General features: G+C 40.9%; 2 protein-coding genes across 8 annotated transcripts in view; one reads left to right on the forward strand and one right to left on the reverse strand.

Annotated features, from left to right (window-relative positions):
• Nucleotides 1-234: 234 nt before the first annotated feature.
• Nucleotides 235-9,544, reverse strand: pdk4 (pyruvate dehydrogenase kinase, isozyme 4). The gene is made up of 11 exons (XM_086171609.1): nucleotides 9,239-9,544; nucleotides 8,761-8,902; nucleotides 6,302-6,373; nucleotides 5,779-5,963; nucleotides 5,479-5,568; nucleotides 4,246-4,323; nucleotides 3,050-3,126; nucleotides 2,870-2,968; nucleotides 2,605-2,718; nucleotides 1,480-1,593; nucleotides 235-1,210 (listed from the first exon to the last, which is right to left on the reverse strand). The coding sequence occupies exons 1-11, from the start codon at nucleotides 9,354-9,356 to the stop codon at nucleotides 1,067-1,069; spliced, it is 1,233 nt and encodes a 410-aa protein (XP_086027735.1). The 5' UTR covers nucleotides 9,357-9,544; the 3' UTR covers nucleotides 235-1,066.
• Nucleotides 9,545-9,868: 324 nt separating this feature from the next.
• dync1i1a (dynein cytoplasmic 1 intermediate chain 1a) overlaps nucleotides 9,869-21,803 on the forward strand; it is a 60,706-nt gene continuing 48,771 nt past the window's right edge. For 2 of the 7 annotated variants that reach the window (XM_086171198.1, XM_086171201.1), the window contains exons 1-8: nucleotides 9,869-10,186; nucleotides 10,757-10,909; nucleotides 11,151-11,265; nucleotides 12,045-12,132; nucleotides 13,020-13,046; nucleotides 13,177-13,218; nucleotides 14,622-14,681; nucleotides 14,926-15,041. In XM_086171198.1, coding sequence (XP_086027324.1) covers nucleotides 10,790-10,909; nucleotides 11,151-11,265; nucleotides 12,045-12,132; nucleotides 13,020-13,046; nucleotides 13,177-13,218; nucleotides 14,622-14,681; nucleotides 14,926-15,041 — 568 coding nt within the window. In that variant the 5' untranslated portion in view covers nucleotides 9,869-10,186; nucleotides 10,757-10,789. The remainder of the gene's footprint in view (nucleotides 10,187-10,756; nucleotides 10,910-11,150; nucleotides 11,266-12,044; nucleotides 12,133-13,019; nucleotides 13,047-13,176; nucleotides 13,219-14,621; nucleotides 14,682-14,925; nucleotides 15,042-21,803) is intronic. The other 5 variants (XM_086171204.1, XM_086171205.1, XM_086171199.1 and 2 more) reach the window with 4 other exon arrangements.

Here is a 21,803-nt window from a genome sequence, read left to right on the forward strand (position 1 = left end):
TTCCTGTATAAAATAGAATCCTTTGCTGGTCCTTTCTCTCCGTGCAGTGTTTATCGGCTGCTGCTGCTGCTGCCTTGAATCCAAAGGAACCCCACAACATGCATTGATGCCCCGCTCCATGACACCCCAAATATTTGCAACAATCCCCCCAAAATATGTTTTTGTTTTCCAAAGGGATGAACACGTCAAGGCAGAGATCCCGTGTACACCAAAATGATTGGCCGCCACAAAATCTATTTGAACACCTTTTAATTTCAGCACCCCCAAAAGGAATACTATCTCATCGCAACATCTTCTTGAGGCTTCCACTTTCACTTTCATTATATTTATCATATATGTATTTAGGGACCACATCTGAAAACATTTAGCCCGTAGCTTTGTTAGCTTTGTATCAGAATTAGCCAAAGCTAACTTCCATCTGTAAGTTCCTGAGTATGTTAATATCATACATACCATAAAACCCCCTTTTGGGCATGCAGCGTATTACTACACAAATCACTCCCATATAGTTAATAGGCCACTGCTGTAGCCTACTTTTGTATTGTTTAGGTACAATGTGATTTTGTTCCACTTACGTAATTTTTCTTAATCACGATTGTACCTATAAATGACATGAAAAAGGCTCTGTGTCTAAATGAGTGAGTATATCTGTTTGCTTATTGATGATCTTCCCTGTCGCAAACGTTCACAATGTTAGTATTTCTCACAGGTTTGTGCCGAACTGAAGATGTAAAAAAGAAAAGAAACCGATTAATGCAGGTATTCCCTCCGTTGCGAAAAAACAAAACAAAAAAAAAAACGTGTCACACAGTGATGATACTCAAACCAAACCGCTAACATTAACACAATGTATCCCAATGTATATAACTAGAGGGTTAGCTTAGCTTGGAGGTGAATCGTAATTTGAAGGAAACCGTCAGTCTGATCTTAATGCGCCGATGAGGAGGACTTCTTCTTCCTCGTTTCAGAGCAGCCATGATCACAAAACCCCCCGCTCTGTTTTCCATCTTCTACTTACAGCACCAAACATCTCCCTATTGCTTTTCTGCAATTTTGAAGCCGAGCGTCAGTGAGTCCACTCAGACTTCCCCAGTTTCTTTGGTTCCTTGCTGGGCATGCACCAGTCATCGGCCTCCGTGCTGGCCAGGTAATGCCTGAGGGCTGACTTGTTGAAAACGGGCAGCCTCTCCACCGACTCCGACGACAGGGCCTGTGACACCGGACGGATGCAACGTGATCAGTTCTCACCATGCAACATATTTGTATGGACATTATTGTCACATGACGGTAACTGCGAGGTGTGCGTCATCTGATATGGAACAAGACTCGGCATGTCGGCATCTTTGTCTTCACCCCGTCAGTCCGACACAAGGAGGTGTCCAACATTTCAGCTGTGAACCCTTCCATGTGCGGCGTGACGTTATTATTGGTATCGTCCACACAGAAGGGGGGTTGGGGATGGGGTTGCGTTCTTCTAACCTTCAAGTAGATGACGGCTGAACTGCCGTAGCCCTCCATGGAGTAGAGCTGCAGGTCACCCTGGAAGTACTTGGCGTACAAACGAGAAATGGGAAGCCCATAGCCAAAACCAGCCTGAGGAAGGGAAGGAACACTTAGTTCAATAAGGTGTTGCTAGCTAAGCTGCGCTTGGATATAAGCTAAGTTGCAACTACGGCAGAAGTAGTACTGTATTAGTACAGTGAATTATCCGTTTCATTAATTACAAGACCTACTATGATGGCCAAATGTTCTGCCCCTTCTAAGGTATCTGGCCTACTCTAAGCGGCAGAGGAACGTGCTGACCGTCGAAAAAATGCAACTTGCTAACATTACAGCATCAATGAATCTTCCGTCCGAAACTTAAACTATATAATCCGAGACGTTTTTTAATTTACGGCGCCGCTTCAACGGTATCTGGCACAAAACGTAAGAGGCAGAGGGAGATGCTAACAAAAGTGCATCTTGCTAACATTACAGTATCAATAAATCTTTGTCCTGGTACATGAAATATAGTATCCGTAAAATGTTTATATTTATTTTAACCCCTACTATGACCTTCTAGGGTATCTGGCACTGCACCTAAAAGGCAGAGGAATATGCTAACCATCGAAAAAAAAAAGTACAAATTGCCACCATTACAGCATCTATGCATCTTTGGTGCGGTACATAAAAAATATTATCTGTGAAATGTTTTAATTTATTTCATTTCATTTCATCCCCGTATAAGACGGGGATGAAATGTTGTGCCGCTTCTGGATGCTAACCAACCAAGAAAAAGTGCAACTCGCTAACATTACAGCATCTATGCATCTTTGGTGCGGTACATAAAATATATTATCTGTGAAATATTTTCATTTATTTCATCCCCGTATAAGACGTCCAAATGTTGTGCCGCTTCTAAGTTACCTGGCCCTGGATGCTAACCAACCAAGAAAAAGTGCCACTCGCTAACATTACAGCATCTATGCATCTTCGGCGCGGTACATAAAACATTGTCGCTATTTCGCGGATATTCATTTTATTGCGGCTGGATGTGGAACGTAACCTCCGCGATAAACAAGGGACCACTGTATACCGTGCTTGTTTCTGTTCAACTTCGCTCACCAGAGGTGCGTTGCGAGAGTTGTCCGCATGAACAGGACTAGGGGCTGTGGAGTACATGTAGCTGAACAGACGCTCGATCTTCCTAAGAGGAACCCCTCCTCCTCTGTCGGACATCTATAAATAAAGAAGAGTTATGAGGAAGGTACTGTTGTTCTGCGAGTAGGCTCTTGCAAGTCCCTGCAAGTCGATACAACATTTATTGGAACCGGTCTGAAACCGTGTTGGCACATCGACCGATTGTTTATTTACGTGGATTATGACGTACCTTGATCGTGAGGTCTTCGTTGCCCAGGGAAACGCGCACTTTGATTGGCGGCAACACCGAGTTGGATTCGTGCGTCTCCACGGTAGCTCTCATGGCGTTCTGACAAAGAGGTGTTGCGCAAAGAGTGAACGGGCGACGAAGGAAAAGACAAACGCAGGTTCGGTTTCCTGGTTCGCGTACCTTGAAGAGCTCGAACAGCATGTGGTACAGGTGCGAGGGGACATACACGATATGGAGCAGCTGGCCGGGGCCTTTGGCTGCGACATATTCAACAGGATTGAGCGTAAAAGAGGAACAAACAAAACAAACTCATCTCAGAGTAGTTCTGCTTTCATGAGCATGCTCAGCGAAATAAGCATTAAAAATCTATAATATGCTTTGACTGAGTTTAAAAGAACCATTTCTGATAACCTAGCTTTTCTATGAAATGTCATTTCACAATGCTTATTGTGAAATCGAGGTCATTCTATAAGCTATTTGAAGGGAATATTCAAATCTTTGTACTTTTTAAGACCTTAAAACACTTTATAGCCTTGACTTTGACACTTAATAGTTTTATTTGTATTTCTTAGTCTCCCTCCTTTCTTCTATTGTTTATTATTGTTATGTTTTACTTGAAACTCTGGCACAACAATTTCCTTTGGGATAAATAAAGTTGTTCTTATTCTTATTATAATTCTTAGCCGTATGGTATCACTTCGCAATGCGCACAGCTAGATTAAATGAACACATTGTGGGATTATATTTGGCGTATTGCATCTTTATTAATAGATAAAATCTTTTTATTTACTGTGTGTAAGCCATTATGACGCTATTATGACCTTGAGATGTACCGGACTGGACTATAAGCTGTTACTTTTTTTTGAACACTGCAGCTTAAACAACAATGTGGCTAATTTATGGATTTTTTTAGGCTACTGAGCTTCACGCCGCCCAAAACATTTAGCTTTGTGACATCGGATCAATTAAATTACCGTGAAATTCTGAGGCCGTTCAATTCCGACACGGAATAAGACGACTTTTCATTTTAGTGTGCAGGAGGAAGACGAAGATAGCAATCAGCTAGAGTAGGACAAAGCGGGGATAGAAAATGGATGGATGGACTTTTCCTTGCGTTATTTATAATTAATCTTTTACATCAGCTGCCACTGTTCGGAAAAAAGCATTTCCAGCACATATTGGTGGATGTTACCGGTATGTATTTAATTAAAAGTAAAAAAAAAATGTTCCTGTGTTAATATCTCATGTTACAACGTGGCCAATATATGTACACGTATATTTACTTGTTTATTTTTAGCCAGTGCGTCTTAAATTCAGGTGCACTCAGTCTGGATGTTACGGTAGTATTGCTGATATTATCCGCGGATCAAACTTACAATTCACTTCTTTTATCTCCATTTCAGGCGAAGTCAGGTAATACTGCTCACAGAGCATCTTCGAAGTCTCGTATGCATCTATGTGGCAAAACGACATTTGTTAGTCGGTCGTTGTGTGTGAGATAGAGACATACAATCATCCACGCCTTCATTCATATGTCATTCAGAGAGATTAACGCCTCCCATACATTTAAAGAATTTGAAAAGATTTGGAAAAGACGTCCTTCGCCATTCCCGTTCATCCATACCTCCGAAAAATACCGTCTCTGACTCTAATATGACTCTGGTGATTGTTTTTCTACCGGGTTTCCTGAAAGACTGAAAGACTCGCGATAATATCAGACACTTTTGATAGTGTTGTAAGCTCAAGATGAGGAAAAGACCAACCTGAGACTGCTAACATTGCGTAGTGACAGATGACGGGAGTAAGACTCCAGTAAAACTCAATTTTTCTTCCAACTTTCAGTTTTAAAGGGAGCCCCGCCTAGGAGGACTAATAGGCATAAACATGCTTTACTGTTTGTCTCATACAAGAATACTAGAATGATTTCTAAAAATTGCAATTATAACATATCTTCACCTGCTGGCGCAGCTTGTTTTATTAATGAAATACATGTTAGGTTGATGATGCATGCAGTTTGCTTGTGTGAACTTGGCATTCCGCTGGAGTTAGCTTTCGTTTGTGTACAGTACGGTATAAATGCTAATAATGCCACATTGTGCTGCTTTTGGGTGCAATTTTCCGTCCGAGGGAACCAACGGACTGATGCTAGGCTACATAGCTTTGCAAGGGACAAGAAGAGATGAAAAATGATGGAAATGGCTTGTAAACATTCACAACGTCTTAAGGAGCTCCTTACAAGAGACACTCTCTCTCCGTTAGCATAACAACGCAGTTGCAGCACCGTGACTTTTCTCCACTTTTGCCTCTTTGTTTCTTCATTTTGAAACTCATTTGGACTTCTGTCTTCAGTTTTCCACCTCTCAGGGTCCAAACAGGATGGGTTGCACACATGTTTTTGCGCCGTACGGTAAAATAAATGAACTTTGCGACGTCACAACCCAGACAGTGTTGTGATGTAAAGAACAAGTTTTGTTTTTTTTAAAAATCTATACAAACTATGTTGAGAGATTTTATATTAATTTTCATGTAGCTGCTACAAATATCGATCGAGTCTACGACTGTTTAAATTCACGTACATGTGAAAACCCGGAGAGGTTTCTTTTTATTACCTTTTACCACCTCAACCACGTTGCAGGTGGGATCGATGCTGCCGATGTGTTTGGGATGTGCAGGGTTCACACTTCCGTCAAAGATTAACGCTGAGCGGAAAACAACAGGCGTGAGGAATAAAAGAACATTAAACAATATATGCATGGATAAAATACTTCCCAGCACAAAAAAATAAGGTTGTGATTGCTAAACCTGCATGCTACATGACATGCTAGCAGCAAAGCAAGACCTCTACGCTGAATCTGATGGAAAGACATGAGTGTGATAGACTCACTGAATTCACCAAGTGCTATACTGACTGTGCTGGTTCATGAGCATACGCGTGGAGATGCGGCTCATGTAGAAACGGTCCAGAAAGTACTGAACATTCTGGTTTGTGACGGGGTCCACGCCAAAGGCCTCCTTGTACTCCACCACCCCCTGGGCCATGGTGGGCACGACATTGTTGTGGCGGTTGCGTACGTTAACCAGGGTCTTGGTGAAGCTGAGGGGCGGAGGCAGGGGAGGATGTCACATATCGGCACATGGGTAGGTTTTAACAAGAAAATCACTTGTATGTTTTGTGAAAATAATATACAAAGACCAATGCAGTGAAATTGGCTTTAACTTTGAGAGTTGCCATATGGAATAGTAACTCAAGCAGGACTCATTGACGTATAAAAGCATTAAAGCAACAACTTTAAAAACAAATAATAATAAAATAAAGTCAATAATAAGTGGCCATTGGAACTTTAAAACCAGTACACCTCTTTCCAAGATTTCAAATATTAATATTTACAAAACTATTTACCTTGCTGACGCCCTAAATTATAAATTACTTACTTTTTCAGGACGTCCTTATCGTGCGGGTCTTTTTCCAAGAACTCCACGAGCTCCAACAAACTCTGTGAGTACCTGAGACGCGCAAACATATGTGTTGGAAAGCGAAGAGAAAAGCAAAATGAGAAAAATAAGAAGTAGGACGAGCGGACAAAAATATATCTGGCTGATTAAAAGTGGATATTATGGTATTTGTAGTTTACATGTCTCTGGGGGGGGGGGGGGAAATGTATTTTAAGGTCAGGCAAGCCTGCGCCTGACATATAAAGTAAGAATTATATTCTCTTCTTTATCTCTCCCCCTGCTAAAGACATTTGTGCCTGCGCAGCAGAATTTAGGTGAAAGTTGAACTGCTATGTGACTGTGAGTCCACCGTGCCGGGCTTGCCCTTAAAACGAACTTTGCTTTCCGCAAGCAGATTTGGACGTGACAGGCTACACTTGCGCCAGAAATGAACACCTCTTCAACCCCGAAGCAACTATTGTATAATAACAAGGGATTAATTCCTTCGGTGCAAAACTCAACTTGCAGGAGGAAATGGCCAAATAAAGACATTAGAACCTTGGGGGAATGAAAAGTGGGGAAGGGGGAAATGTTAACCCCGGCTGTCCTCGAGAATTCACCAGAAAGCGAGCGAGAAAACCGAAGCAATGGGGTGAAGTAAAAGAATACGTTTGACTGAAAGTCGGTGGGAAAACGATGACGTGTCGCGGCAGGCTCCGTTCTGATGAGACCGAAACGTACTGCGTTCACTCGAATTGTTTTTCTGTGACGCCAGTGATTTGCGGTCGCAATGTTTGAGCTGTGAGATTGGTGGGAGGTTTGTTTTTAAGGTTGATGGTGCAACAAAAAGAAACACGGGATTCAAAACAAATCTATTTTTAATGAGTAGGGGTTTGATTCCAATACAAGGCTTAATGTTTTACAAATTATAATAATAATCTATTTATTTATTTGAACACAGTAGATCGTTTTTGAACCGTTCACTCATAATCTACAATACTCCTGAATTCTTCTTCCTTGTTAACAACCTAAGTTGTAGTACATTTTTGTCAAAATTATGGCAACTGGACTTGAATTTCTGCACTTGATTTTTCACAACAAGATGGAAGGGGGTAGTAATGCTAACTGGGTGTTGTCAGGTGGGGACAAATGAACAATTTTTGGGGGGATTTACCTAGACTGGAATCTAAAAAGGTGAAACAAACTTCTCAGAATGTGAAACCTGTTAGATCACATGGACTGAGGCTCATGTTGAAGCTACTGCTTCTGGTGGTGGATCTTTCCGGGCTGTTTGGAGGGTGCAGATGGTGCAGACTTGTAATAGATCCAAGTACGGTGCTGAATGTTTGACAAGAATGCACCAGGAATTGGATGACTGAGAACCCTCACTAAATTGGAGTAGAAATTTTAACATTTTCTCATTTTCCTTTTGTTTTAATAGCAGACCAGTGAACTTCGGATACAAAACTATTTACTTTCTTTCTTGTTTTCTGGCAATGGACATTTTTCGGGTAACTAATTCATTTTCACGTGATTGAAACAGATTTTTGACCACTTTGAGTAAAATTACACAAGTGAGACCAATAACTGAATTTTTTTGCCTTTCATTTTTAAGTAATTAAAAACACCTTTACGTATTCTTGTAACTACTTTTAAAGAAAACTCATTTAATTTTGTAACATTTTTCCATGTCATTGAGAAGAAATCATATGATACAGTTTTCCCTTTTGAAGCACAATTAAATGGTTCGACACTGATGCGCATTTTTCATCTTAGGGAAGAATATAATCCCAACACAATAATGCACAGTGATACATTTTACATCCAGAACGATGGCGATTCATCAGTTAGCTGTTTGAGTATCTGGATAAAAGTGATGGACCACCTCTCCCGGCGTGCAGCAGATTCTAGCTCGTACTTTATAACCGTCTACAATCATGCCATCTTCACATAATATGTTTATAGCCGTCCATTATTCCAACTGTGTACACGGTGAACTTTGACACGCGTGTGCGCATGCAGGTATAAACACACCTGTCTGCGGGCTGTGACCGGCGGCAACAGAAGTGCAGACGGTGCATGATAATGCAATAGCAAGCACGTTCAATCTGCACGTTTGTGCCATAAATAAAGCTGTATGACATTAACCACCCAGTTATAAAGGCTAATTACATAAGATTGAGAGGCAGGGACAAACACAAGGTCGAAACAGCATTGAGCTGACAGGTGCATTGGGGTCACCATTCAACAGGTGAGCCGCAATGTCCGACCAGATTACGTACTATGCGGATCGAGACAGGGGAGTGAAACAAAATCCCTTTTTTTACAAGCAAGATCACAAGTAATGTTGTTGGAGATTCGCGGGTTTACATGTGAGAGGACCGACACACTTGGTGACAATGGGTTCTAGGGCTGAGATAAATATAGCAAGAGGCATGCTTTTGTATGGGGGAGCTTACCAGCTGGTGAGGAGCTTTAGTGAGGGCGTGCTGAGGAGTTTGTCTGGGAGGAAATCAATTTCTTTCATGATGTTGGCCAGTCGGACAGGAAGCTCCTGTCGTAAGAACACAAAGGAGGTCTTCTCACATGCATTGGCGGAGCCTGCAGTCACATGAGGGACAGAGTTGGGGGGATCACTGAGCAAGCATCCAACTATGACCCACTTGTGTGAAAAGATTAAAAAAAAAAAACACTTTGAAAACTAAAAAAAATATTTGTGTTATTACTTCATGACTGTTCAAAACTTTTGTTTGTGCACATCAACATTTTTAATGGGGAAAAATCCTTTTCATGTCCATATTTCGAGACGAACACCGACCAAAACCATCTTTTTTCTCTGCAAAACACTTGGCAGTGACCTACTTTACTTGCATCACAGGACACAGTTGTCAAAATGCCATGATACTGGACACTACTACATCTAATGCAAACACTTACCGAAATCGATGAATTGCTTCATCGAGAGAGGAGACGGCGAGAACTTGGAAAACCTTTCCACTTGTTTGGGTAGACCAGATATGGAGCTGGTTTTAAGCAAACACTGAAAGAACTTCATGTTTCCTCTCCTTCAAAGATCAGCTCTGTGTGCCTCAATGACAAACTGTCCTTTCTTCTGCCCGCTCCGGTTTGATGGCATTTAGCTCGCCGGACTTGGTTCGAGCGCGGGATTCCGTTTCACTGTCAACAATCGTATCGATTATAGATTTCCGAACTATTGTTTCCCCCTAAACCCCCCCCACCCCAAAAGAGCTGCTTTTTCATTCCCGTCTAGAATGTTGTGTTTGTGTTGCGTGAAGGCGGGGAAAACAATTGATTGACAGCCGGGTTATCCAATGAGCGCGCAGATCGTCATGACTGTGGGAGGGACTTTCACGATGTCTGATAATTTGCAGTGAACGGCTTTTTTTAATTTTTTTTTTGATTTTGTTGTTTCCTTAAACAGTCGGAGAGTTAAATTACATGAAAAAAAAACCAAATTGCGAACTTTGCTTGCCGTTTCAAACGCGTTCCATAAATGCGGCGTGCTCGAAGCAATTCCGCTTGCATCCAGAAGATGGAGATGTTACAAAAGCCAAGACAAGACGCTCGGTCGAAAGAAGGTGGGATTTCCTCTCCTCCGCCTCAGCATCATCCTTTTATTCCACCGAGGAATGTATAGGCGTGTATAGCACCTGCTACATGATACATCCACGGCTGAGAGTTTCCGCGCTCCCCGCTGTCATCACCAGGCACAAGATCAGGCGCAAACGACCCGTTCGATGGTTCCAGAAAGGCCTCTGTTAAACGCCATTTAGCCGAATAGAGGATGCGTTGATTGTCGCCTCGGTCCAGCAGTGAGACAGCATCTTTGCCGGCCAAACGTCAATAGCAACACGACCGGAGAAGGTACGACTTTAATATAAACACACGGTCGGTCGTTTGCTAATAAAAAGTGCTCATTCGCAGGTGCCATTTAGTCAAGGCCTTTAAACGTACTTTAAAAGAAGCCACGTTAATTTGAACTTAGCTGCTTTCCAACATTAGCATGCGTAAACCAGGGCTAAGAGATGCTACCCTGTATTAATATTTAAGCTAGTACTACTTAGCTTATGTTCTCTGTTCGGTATCGTATTGAATTCACCAGTGTGTGCTTTCCATGTCATATATAAATCCTGAAAATGTATAAGATAGACCGCCACCTCACTGTAACAAGCCTGAAACGTTGCTATTGAAATATAAAGGCTTCACTCATTGTTTCCCCCAGGTGACCTAATTTTGACCTATTTAGTATTAGCAAAGTGTTCCTAGCTGTATGTTCTCTGTATTGAAATGACATCTGAAGTAATGGCTCGGAAGAAATATTTCCCAAATAAAATGATAAAATATCCATATCGCCATAACATGCTCTCGATATCCTTGTCATGACCTCATTGTTGATGAATTGCATATAAACTGCTCGACGTCCACACCCAACAGGCAGTTGTCTTTGTTAAAGCCCAGTAGGACACCATGTCAGACAAAAGTGACCTAAAAGCAGAGCTGGAGCGCAAGAAGCAGCGCCTCGCCCAGATCAGGGAGGAAAAAAAGAGAAAAGAGGAGGAGAGGAAGAAGAAGGAGGTGAGGAAAAAAGTGAGTAGACTCCCACGACCGGAACTCATGCTGAGCCGCCGAAAAAGCAAGTATCGTTTATTGCGTTTCATTGTCTTTTGTCAGGGTCTGATACATGGAAGGCTAAGGTTGTTTGCACCCATTTGTGTGTTATAAACATCCTCAGTTCGTGCCAAAGATTGACATTGATGATGTAGCCCGCATGGACCTTTTCTGACACTCACGATATGCACGATGACATGGCTCTTTATGTCCCGTGCAGACAGAGAGCCAGCAAAAGACTGAGGCGACCCCAGAGGATTCAGACTTGGACCGAAAACGCAGGGAGACTGAGGCCTTACTACAGAGTATCGGCATTTCACCTGAGCCTCCACTAGGTACACAACATTTTTTGTCCAAAATAGATTATGGATTTTAGCACCATGACCAGGCAGGTAGTGGGTCGCTTTTGTTGTAGTCCATGGGAGAGTCGTGCGGATCTAGAAATCTATCTTCAACATCCACAGAAGTGGAAATAGCGATCACCTCAAATGTAGATCCTATCTGAGGCAATAGTTCAGTTTTTTCAGCTTTTGTAATTTTTTTCATCAAACATTAAAATAGAAGCCACTAAGACACATGCATTAATGATCATCTAAATCAATAAATACAATTGCAGCCAAGTATTGTCTGCAGAGAACAAAACGAAAACACATAGCGATATTTTCTCAGGAAACATCTCAGCACACACAGCTGCCATTCAGATTTATGAGGAAATGCATGCATCTGTTATCAGTTAAAAATGGGACAATAAATGAGTGACATTGTAAACAGCACAAGAATTCCCTCTCATGATGCTAAGTTTATTTTTAGTGATGTATATTTTCAGACGTTTTAGATGCATTCTTCTCTCATGGTGTCAAATTGTTAGACCATCCAATGTAATAGCTAGTTATTTTAAAACTTGCAACTGATTTTGAATAAATAATAAAACGCATACTTGGTCTGCTTCCCTCTTGCTGTCAATGCAAACTGTATCATTTTTGCCCATCACTCATGGAACACCCTCTTGCTGTCAATGCAAACTGTATCATGTTTGCCCATCACTCATGCAACAGTTTGTCTTGACATTGAATAAACCGTGCGATTTTAACATCAACTTGTTTTTATTATCTAGTGCCCACTCCGATGTCCCCCTCCAAAGCAATGAGCACGCCCAGTGAGACAGGGAGCCAGGATTCAACTGATGGAACAACAGCGGGCAGGTATGAGCAAAGAAGATTTCAAAGTCGATTTCAAATAATTCTTTATTTTTCTATAAACTATACTGTACAGCACTCATAGATTTATACAAAAGAAATGAAAAAAAAGATTTGATTTATCCCTGCACACTGGCTACGCTGTACTTTTCGAGTGGCTTGTGAATTACTGACTATGTTAGAGTGTAATGGTCTGTTGACCAATACCTTTGACACATATACATCTATCATTTCTTTTTTCCTGTCACTTGCACATGAGGTTTAGGTAAGAGTGAGTTTCCATAGATGTGCACCATAGTGCACCACAGTGGTGCTGCTTTGTTTGCGTTCGAATGTAAACGTTTGTCAATTGTCATGTCAAGTGGTGTTTTGATGACCACTTGTCGATTCTCAGACTCAGGTTAGGTCATGTGTAGCTTGTAGCTCCCCAAGTAAACTCGTCAATGATATAGACTTGGGATGTGAGTATGAATTTGTATTAAATTCAAGTATCTGATATGTGACAGAATGCAAGATATTGATCATTTTACAGTCTTCCGAAGGTCACCGCATCGTCATTTGCATAGCTTACTAGCTTCTGTGCCATACACACGTCCGCCATGTTTCCTTTGTTTTGTGTTTATCCAAATTGCAATGCATTGCAACATCTATTTTACTTTAAGTTCAACGCATACACTAGCTGCTGAGCTAAAGTGCAATGGAGAAAAAAAGTGGTCATCAAGCGCTTTTTGTTTCCCAGTGTGGTGCAGTTGACTGTTGGGGGTGGTCATTAGTGATGTGTTGTTCTGGTAAGGACAGGGGTGGAATTGGGGCTGAAGAATTGCGTGGGACTCTGAATAACTCTAGTACGAAGGAATTGTGTTTCAGAGTTTTGGCTTTCCATTTCATTATAGCTTTTACAAATTGGATTTTGCAAATTGGTGAGTTTGTACCAGTTTGTTCTGGAATGAAAAATCCCCTCCCACCCCCCCAAATCCACCCCGGGTGATGGCATGCCATTTTGAGCTGCTCCATTTGTGGCTGTGTATGTGTGTGTGTGTCCCTTCTTAGGTCAGGTATCTCTATAAACAAGTCACAAGCACACAGCCCAAGGTAAGCACACAGCCCAAGTTAAGCATTTCCAAGTCCAACATAGGACCCCCCCGTTCCCCCTGACACAAACATTTTCTTTAGTTAATTCTACCCTCCTGTGATCACATGCAGAGCGGTGCCAGCAGCATTGTCCGTTGCTGTAAAGTTTTGTTCCCGTAATGATTTGGAACATTAAAACAGCGCTATTCCTTGTTCTTCTGTTGTTCCTTCCATGAAGCCCTGCTGTCTTCATAAGCATTGGCTCGAAAATGGCCTGCTCGCATTGGGTTGAGCCACAGAAGCCCCCCCCCCCGCCAGCGACACAACCAGTGGATTGACAATTTGTGACTTAAAGTGTCATCCATATTACTGCAAAACAGCCATCATGTCACGTCAGAGAAAAGGCTTGTCAGTCTTGCTTGTGTTGCACAAACTGAAGGTGTGTTCAGCTGACCAAAAAGATATCATCCAAAGGCGCAGTGTTGCCAAAAATGTCACCTTTTTTTTTACAGCTGTTGCATTTCAGCGCTAAAAATCAGATTTTCTTGCAAGCAAAAGACTTTCACCACTCCCTCTGTAACCCAAACTCGGGCAGCTACTGTGCTACTGTGCAGAGCTCAGCAGTTTCCTCTTGGTTTGCCAAACTCACATATCATGCATGGCAAGCACATTGTGTGCCAAGCAAGCTTACTCTGAGTCCCATGTTTTAAATTTGATTTCCATATGTTAAATGTGATGATGTGAGTGTTGTGTGTATTTCATGGTAGAACAATTCCCATATTGGATTTTTTTCGAGTTGTATTTTAAGCGACAGTATAATGTTGTAATTGTAGGAATCATTTGAGCTCATAGTACTGAATTGGGTGTGACAAGCAGCTGCGCAGGATGCGCAATTTCGGAAATAATAGACAAAATTCAAAAGATATGAAAACGTGAAATCACATTAAGATTCGGGCGTTTCGAATATCTTTTGATTTTGAAAGAGATCTCGAAATCCACATGCAGCCAAATATCAACAGCTGAACAATGTCTGTGAGGATGCTTTTTGGGAATGCGTATACAACAAACAGATCAGTTTTTTTACATATAAAGTGTTGATCTACGCAGTTTTAGTATGTTTTCAAACAGGTCTGCCTTGTGTTGTCTATGCATTTTGTATGTTTCTGTCTATAAGAGTCAAACTAGTTTGGCCGTCACCATGAAAATGTTAATATTTTCTTTCCTTCAAATAAAGTAAATGAATGAAAGTACAGTGGGTAGCCCTGTTCCCTGCTCACATTATTGCATGCAATTTGATGGGAACGGCAATATGCGCATACTCACTCTGCGTGCATGCCATAAATGCGGGTGCAAGTGCGCTGGTGAAATGTACCAACTTGTAAACATGCATGTCTTCTCTTACCCCCCCCTGTTGGTGATGTCAGGACCCTGCAGTGGGACACAGACCCCTCTGTGCTGCAGTTGCAGGCTGATTCTGAGCTCGGGTACATCTTTCTCTTCTCATTTGACAACTCACTTGACACCGTAATCCAGAGATTACTGTTGTCAATCAACGTATGTGTGAATTGACAAGTAACTTAATGCAAATCAGAATATCAAACCGCATGCTTTTCCAGACTTTTAAGGATGCAATTTGGGGTTTTGACTGGGGAAAAAGTCCGAGGCCCTTTTGCTTTGTGTTTGGACTATGAATTGTCGTGGGTGAAATTATTTTTCTCTGTAACTCAGGCGGAGAATGCAGAAGTTGGGTGCCTCCAAGATCACACAGGTGGACTTCCTCCCTAAAGAGGTGGTCTCGTACAGCAAGGAGACACAAACCCCGCTCACCGCCCACTTATCCGAAGGTGAACCCGTGCATGTGACTGTGTTTGAACAGTTTAAAAAAATATATATATCTATATACATTGGCACAACTACATCAGTGTTGTGATAGGGTCAAATACGCGACACAATTAAGATATTTTTGAGGGTCTGTGGGGCATCGGATTTCACAAAGGGCAACAGAGAGTTTCACATTTCAGAAACGTCTGCCTGCGGTCGGTTAAATTCGATACACTGTTGCTTCACAGTCTCTAAATATGGAGTGATTTAAGGATCTTACAAAAGAAAAGAGAGGATAGAGCAGGCCGGGAAGACAATATCTTCTTGTCAATTGTTGTGTCTTCAATCATAGTATGTAATATTTTTGACTCCTGGTCATAAGTGGAAACAGCACAATAAATGAAACTCACCCGTTTTGGAACAAATGTTGCACGAGAAAAATAAAAAAAAAAGGATATCTGTGCATTTGTTTGATTGTGTGTGTGTGTGTGTGTGTGTGTAGGTTCACGTTTATTTTTAAATCAATTGAGCTGATGTGCGCATACATGCAAAAATGTATGTGTATATTTGCGTTTTTCTGCAAGCGGGTGTGTGCATATTTCCTAAGCGGTGGCGCCTAAACACGTTCGTACACTTTAAACCGAGGTTCAACCCTGACTGGGATTTTGGCAAAACGGTTGTGGCAGATTCCCGTGTCAGTGTTTACTGTGGAGCATAACGGTAAATATTGATGAAGGTCATTTTGACTTTGTTGACAAATGAAACATGGGTTCCTCTTGCACTTACCCTGTTTCGTCCGGCCCAATGAAATTTCCTATTTTCATAATAACAGCTGCGAAAGTCGGCTCAGACCAAGGTCTGGAACAAATATGCTGCATGGTCCAAACAAAAGACTGATTTGCTTTGGATAAAACTCAACCATATTGTGGTTTGTTTTCAGTGTGAAACACTTTTTTTTTTTGCATGGTTTAGATTAGCCTTAATATGGACCAATTACAGAAGCTCAGACAGCTCATGTCTATATATACAAAAGTGTGGCTACACTTGAACTAAAGTTGTATGGATACTCTATCATCCAAGTCATGGTACCTCTTGTATAATCTTGTCGTGAGAACATATATATATATATATATATATATATATATATATGTATATATATGTGTGTGTGTGTGTGTGTGTGTGTGTGTGTGTGTGTACATACATACATACATACATATATATGTATATGTGTGTGTGGGTATGTATGTATGTGCGTATATATATATGTGTGTGTGTATATGTATATGTATGTGTATATATATATGTGTGTGTGTGTAAAGAAAAGCTAAAGTTATAGAGTTCACTCTCTTCGTACTACTCAGCCCAAGAAGATGTACAAAAACAAATATACATGCAGACATAGACATTCTCTCCTTATCATCTTTTTCATCTCGCTTGCTCCAGTTGCCAAGACAGATGGCAGCCATGTGACTCAAGTGGTTGCACTTCCTGCTTCCTGCCATTATAATAGATGGTCTGGTGTGAATTCCAGACACCCCCGTCTCTCCACCAGCAACCACCATGCACACACACCCATGTCCAACCCGATCAGCATCCAAAAGAACCGCCTCAACTCCTCCCATTTCCTCGACAAACCTATGAATAGATCATCCATTCGACAAGTGCACCGTCAACACCTAGCATGTGCACTGGGATATATATACCCATCTGCATACTGTGATCTCAGTCGGATACATTTTGTACCGTGATGCCCACGCATTGCAAAAAAACAACATACTTGTCATGCACATGGACTACTATACAAATCAAGTGCAAATAAGAACAAAAACACATGCTGAGATACACTGGGTCAAATTGAATTTGCCTCTTGAAAGCCTACAGGAACTGTTTTATATAGGACATCTTTTCAACTGAACATCTGGGAGCCAGAGTTGAGGTGTTGTGGTCTATGGGGATGTGACCCCAGCCTTAGGAGACCCTTACTTTGCAGATTACTTCAAAGCTACTAGTATTTGTGTGTGTGTGCGTGCGTGCGTGCATGTGTGTGTGTGTCTCACCTGTCTCGGTTTCTGGCTGTGTTTGTTCAGTTCCTTTTGACGATTTCTGATCCTGGAATGGAACATTGGTGTTTTCAACAGGCAGGGAAAAGTTGTTTACATTATAACTTGGGCTATTGAGATGAGACTACCGATTAGGATGTTCTATGCAGTTTAATAGAATAAGTAACATATAAATTTAGTCAGCGAATTTAGTAATCCACTATCAATACTGCATGGAAGCAAAACCTTGGCGTAAAGTAGTGTGTCTCTCTGCTGTCAGTACTGATAGAATTTATAATATAATTTTGAAATATATTGCATTGCATTGATCGTCGAATCACGGCTTCGCTCACTTTTAGGTTCCAGGTCGTTTTCGTAACTTCTCAATCATGGGAATTTATCACTTCTGGAGCTCTAGTAAGCACTTGATTTGATTTGCCTCTGTGATTTCCTCGCTTTCACTTATCCCCTCCATTTATTTAATAGATATTCAAAAACGGAGAGGTGTAGGTTGAAGAAAAAAAACAAACTAATATGCTCTCCTAACAAGGCTATTTGCCAGTCCTTGGAAGAACTGTCACGTTGTTTTCTCCCGGTTATCTTTCTCTCTGCTTAGAGAATAATAGAATAGATTTACTTTATTGATCCCAGGATTGGAAAATTATCGGATTATTCTTTATGGTTTTTCTTCATGTGTGTGAAGGGAATGATCTGTGCAGTCTCATTGTCATCACTTTAAGTCACAAACACTGACTCAGGCTTTTCCTTGGGCTACATCTCCTCATGAACTTCTAACCTCCCTCCTTCTCAAACTGGACTTAATGCCGGGGGTCAACGGATGTATGTGACTGCGTGACACGAGTGTGTGTATTTGTAATTGAATGGAACCCTTTCAAATTGATTTTAATGTATCTGCGTCTGTGTGTGTGTGTGTGTGTGTGTGTGTGTGTGTGTGCGCGCGCGTGCACCGAGAATTGTTTTTTTTTTTTTTTTTTAGAAAATACATTCATGATAATTGTTCCTGTGAAGTTTTTGTGTGTGACTCTCATTTAAACTCATTAAAGATATGGGTTTTCGTTTCCGTAGCCATTTCGCCGCTGTTCAACAGTGATAAGCAACCGTCTATGTATGTTTCTTTTCCCATTGGTTTCTCAATGATCCGACTGTTCCAAGTGTCCATTGTGTCAGGCAATCAAATTAGTGCCCGTCATGGTTTTCTCCAGCTATTTACTGCCATCGTAACGCTCTTGAATGAATGCTTGTTGCGGGATGGCTAAGGACATGGCAAGGAAATGAAATGAGGTTGTGTGATAGTAACATAAGCTACCGAGGTCAAACAAAGTGTGTCTGATGAGCGCTTGTTGTTTATTCCATGCCATGGGCCTGTGTTCATTGTTGAAGTCGAAATGTTCTAAGGATGATTTGGCCTTTGGTTGGCCAATTTATTATATTTTTTTGCAACTGTGAATCAACAACAGTGACAATTTAATACCCGGCCTCTTCTATCATTTTGGAATTAAACATTTTCAACAAGAGACCAGATGAATGCTTTCGGTGGTTACAATAATATTTCATTATTCAAACCGCAAGTATCTCTTACACGCCTCAGTGGTTTCTCTTTGTATTTTAATCGGCTTTTTAACAAGACAGGGAGCTTTGCTTGAGGGACCTGTTCTGTTGAATTTCCCCTGCCAGGAGACGGATGATTAATTGGACAGTATAAGATTAGTTACTGTCAGTCATGCTCGTCTGATGAGGGTGAGTCCAAAAAGAACAAAAAAAAAAAAAAAAAAAGATTTTTCTTTTTTTTTTTGCCTTTTTTTGTGATGTGGTTGTCCAAGCCAAGTTGGTTGATGAGTTTGTAAAGTTGTTAACAAAAAAAAAAAAGAAAAGAAAAAGAAACCTGTTTTTTTTTTTTTTGTTTTTTTTTTTTTGCACAGACTACAAACCACATGCGAGATTTCTCTCTGCAGGGAGAAACCGAAATCTTTACAGTAAGAAAGGGCCAGTTTACTGGACGTCAGCAAGGCTATATGACTACTCCCTTACCGCTGTGTTTACATATGGCCAAACAAACTGTTCTCAACCAGATTCAAATTTAATTAGATTAGAAAACTCAGGGTGGTTCCCTGTACTTCATTCATGTGGAACCATGACTTCTCATGAAGTATTTTTCATGAACACTTCGCCAGATAGGCCAGGGTTGCTGTCCCTGGAGCCACATTGCTGGCCTCACCACAAGTACAGCATGAAGGCGTTGTCGATGTGTTTTACATTTCATAAGACAGCTATTATTCTTTATAAAATCTTGTAGTAGCAACTGGACTTTTTTTTTTTTTTTCCTCATCCGAAGGGCTTCCTCGGTTTGTTCAGTTGAGAACCGAAGAAGTGACAAGTTTTATGAGTACTGTGGCCCGGGTGGCTGAGAACACTTACAAGCTTGATTGCTATAATGTTTGTAATTTTATTTTTTATTCTCTGTAAAACTGCCGTATCGTAGACTCTCACTCGGGTATCCCTATAAACAGCTCGATTTAATCATGCAATACTTTACTTTGCGATGAGGGACTGACATGGACGTATTAGGCATTGAAACAAATGACGGATATGGATTGCATGTCTCCATCTTAAACATTTGAAATGCTTTGCTCCCTTCAGCGCTGTCAAAGTCAATTTTCAAATGAGGAATGGGGTAATACGTCCCATAGTGTTAGTAAAAATGTGGGCAACCTTTTTTGTCTCAGGACTTGCCAGTCCCTCCTGGCGATGCACAAAGTTAATTTCGGTGCTCTAACAACTGCTCTTTAACTGGACTGATCCCAATCAGAGGATAACCATGAGGAGTGTGAATGTGACCCCAGTTTGTAATAAAGTCGTTTTTGCACAGTGGAGCCTTAAAAAAAGGTCCACAATATAGAGTTGACCAACTGTAATCTACATGAAAAGTACAATAAGACACGAAGACCAAGAGTGAACAGTTCATTTTCCAGCATTAATCGTTCACTTCATACCACTAGCAGGCCATCAGCATGTCATCATGTATGTTACATAATTTGATACTCCGACTTTGGAAACCCCCTTTTCTGAGGGTTAAAGGTTTGCAATGCCTTGTTAGTATTTTCTGCCCCATTGGTTTTCAGGACCTGTACACCTTGAGTTTGTAAGTCAGTCACTCTTTGAGTGCATTTACTGCAATATAGGGCTTTCTATTGACACGTGGTGGATCGGTAATTACCCCTATTTACCAAGCACTGATTTAAAAAGATACACTTTTTACACAGAGGCAGTCATGAACGGAAAAAAAGATATGCACAAACAAATAATACAGAGGAATTAATAGGAATTATTGCCACATGTCTGCATACAGGCAAACTGATCACATGCACAGGCATATACCTCCCCTGAGTGAATTATCATACAATAATGGAACAGCAAACTGCGTAGCTAAAATAATTCCGACATTAATTGGTCTAATTTCAGTGTTTTCTGTATTAATTCAAAACTATATACCATTTTATCTGCCAATAGAAAGGTTTATATCATTTCATGAGCGGTTGAGACTTAGACTGTGCCCCGGTCTATACTGTAAAAGGTTTCAATTTAAAATTATGTAACTTTATGTCGAATTCTCATTATTGCTAAAGTCATGAACTCTGGTTTGGCAGAAATTTTGGTAACCCAAATTTTTTGCAAATGATTTGGGTTCTCATGGCCTTTCTCGCTCTCAGAGCCCCAAATGAATTTGTTTTACCTATTGTTTTGGTATGAACTGTTCCTGTATATGCATCTATTTCTTGATTTTGGCTTATTGAATTTAATAAATGATATTATTTGATGTGAAATTATCTTTTAATTTTGGGTTCACATTAACAATGAAAAAATTTCGCCATCATCATGAGGCAAAGGTAAAAATTACACTACAGATTTGAATTATAATGTGAAAAAAATTCAAATAAAAATCCAAAAAAAGGGTATACCCCTGGCATTAGCATTAGCAACTTCAGCCCGCTGTCATATGAGCCAGGACGGCTGGAGTTTGATGAATATTTCACAGAACATATTATTTGAGAGTTAGGCATGATTAACTCAATAATCTATTGTTTGCAATTTCTCTTATGTAACGTGGAGGTTTCGTAAACAGCCTAATGATTCGATTTTCCTATTATTCATTGTTTTTAAAATTGCAAAGAGGACAACCGATGTTTATCCCCGGACGGGGATTGATTGTAGCTGATGTTTTGTCACGTTCCCAAGTCAGTTTGTCCGGAACGTGATCGGAAGGCAAAGCGTCGCTGTGTCGGGCAACGGGCCGAATTTCGCTCTGAACACTTACAGATTTGGGAATCCATTAAATTCCCTTGGCCAATTTATCCGGTGTCTGTCTGTGGTATTCCCTACAATCCGGCGGATCAGTGATGCATCCAAATGAAAAGTGAACGTTGCACACTCCTTGTCAATATCAAACTGACATGGCTGAAAAGGCTGTGGGCAGTATTCAAGGTCCTTTGGAGAGGAATGTGGTTTAATAAGCATGTTTTTGCATGGTTAGGTACTTATAGGTTTCTCTATGTGTCTGTGTATGTGCATATATGCGCATGCTGCCACATATGGAAGTACTTGTCTCATATATTGTTGCTGTTCCAGTCAGGCGGCTACAACAGGCCGAAAAGACCAGAGGGTGTGTGTTTCTGCGCTTGTGTATTTTGTGGATTCTCAAAATGCAAAAATTGCTAAGTGCACCCGAAG

This window comes from Fistularia commersonii, chromosome 24, assembly GCF_037954325.1.
Source record: "Fistularia commersonii isolate RoL2024-O1a breed Wild chromosome 24, RoL_Fcom_v1.0, whole genome shotgun sequence".
NCBI classification, from domain to species: domain Eukaryota; kingdom Metazoa; phylum Chordata; class Actinopteri; order Syngnathiformes; family Fistulariidae; genus Fistularia; species Fistularia commersonii.

Coding starts and splice junctions, on each gene's coding strand:
- pdk4 (XM_086171609.1), bottom strand. CDS start 9,356: ATGAAGTTCTTTCAGTGTTTGCTTAAAACCAGCTCCATATCTGGTCTA. Junction 4,324..5,478: donor CGTGGTTGAGGTGGTAAAAG/GTAATAAAAAGA, acceptor TTTGCCACATAG/ATGCATACGAGACTTCGAAG. Junction 2,969..3,049: donor TGCTGTTCGAGCTCTTCAAG/GTACGCGAACCA, acceptor CCTCTTTGTCAG/AACGCCATGAGAGCTACCGT.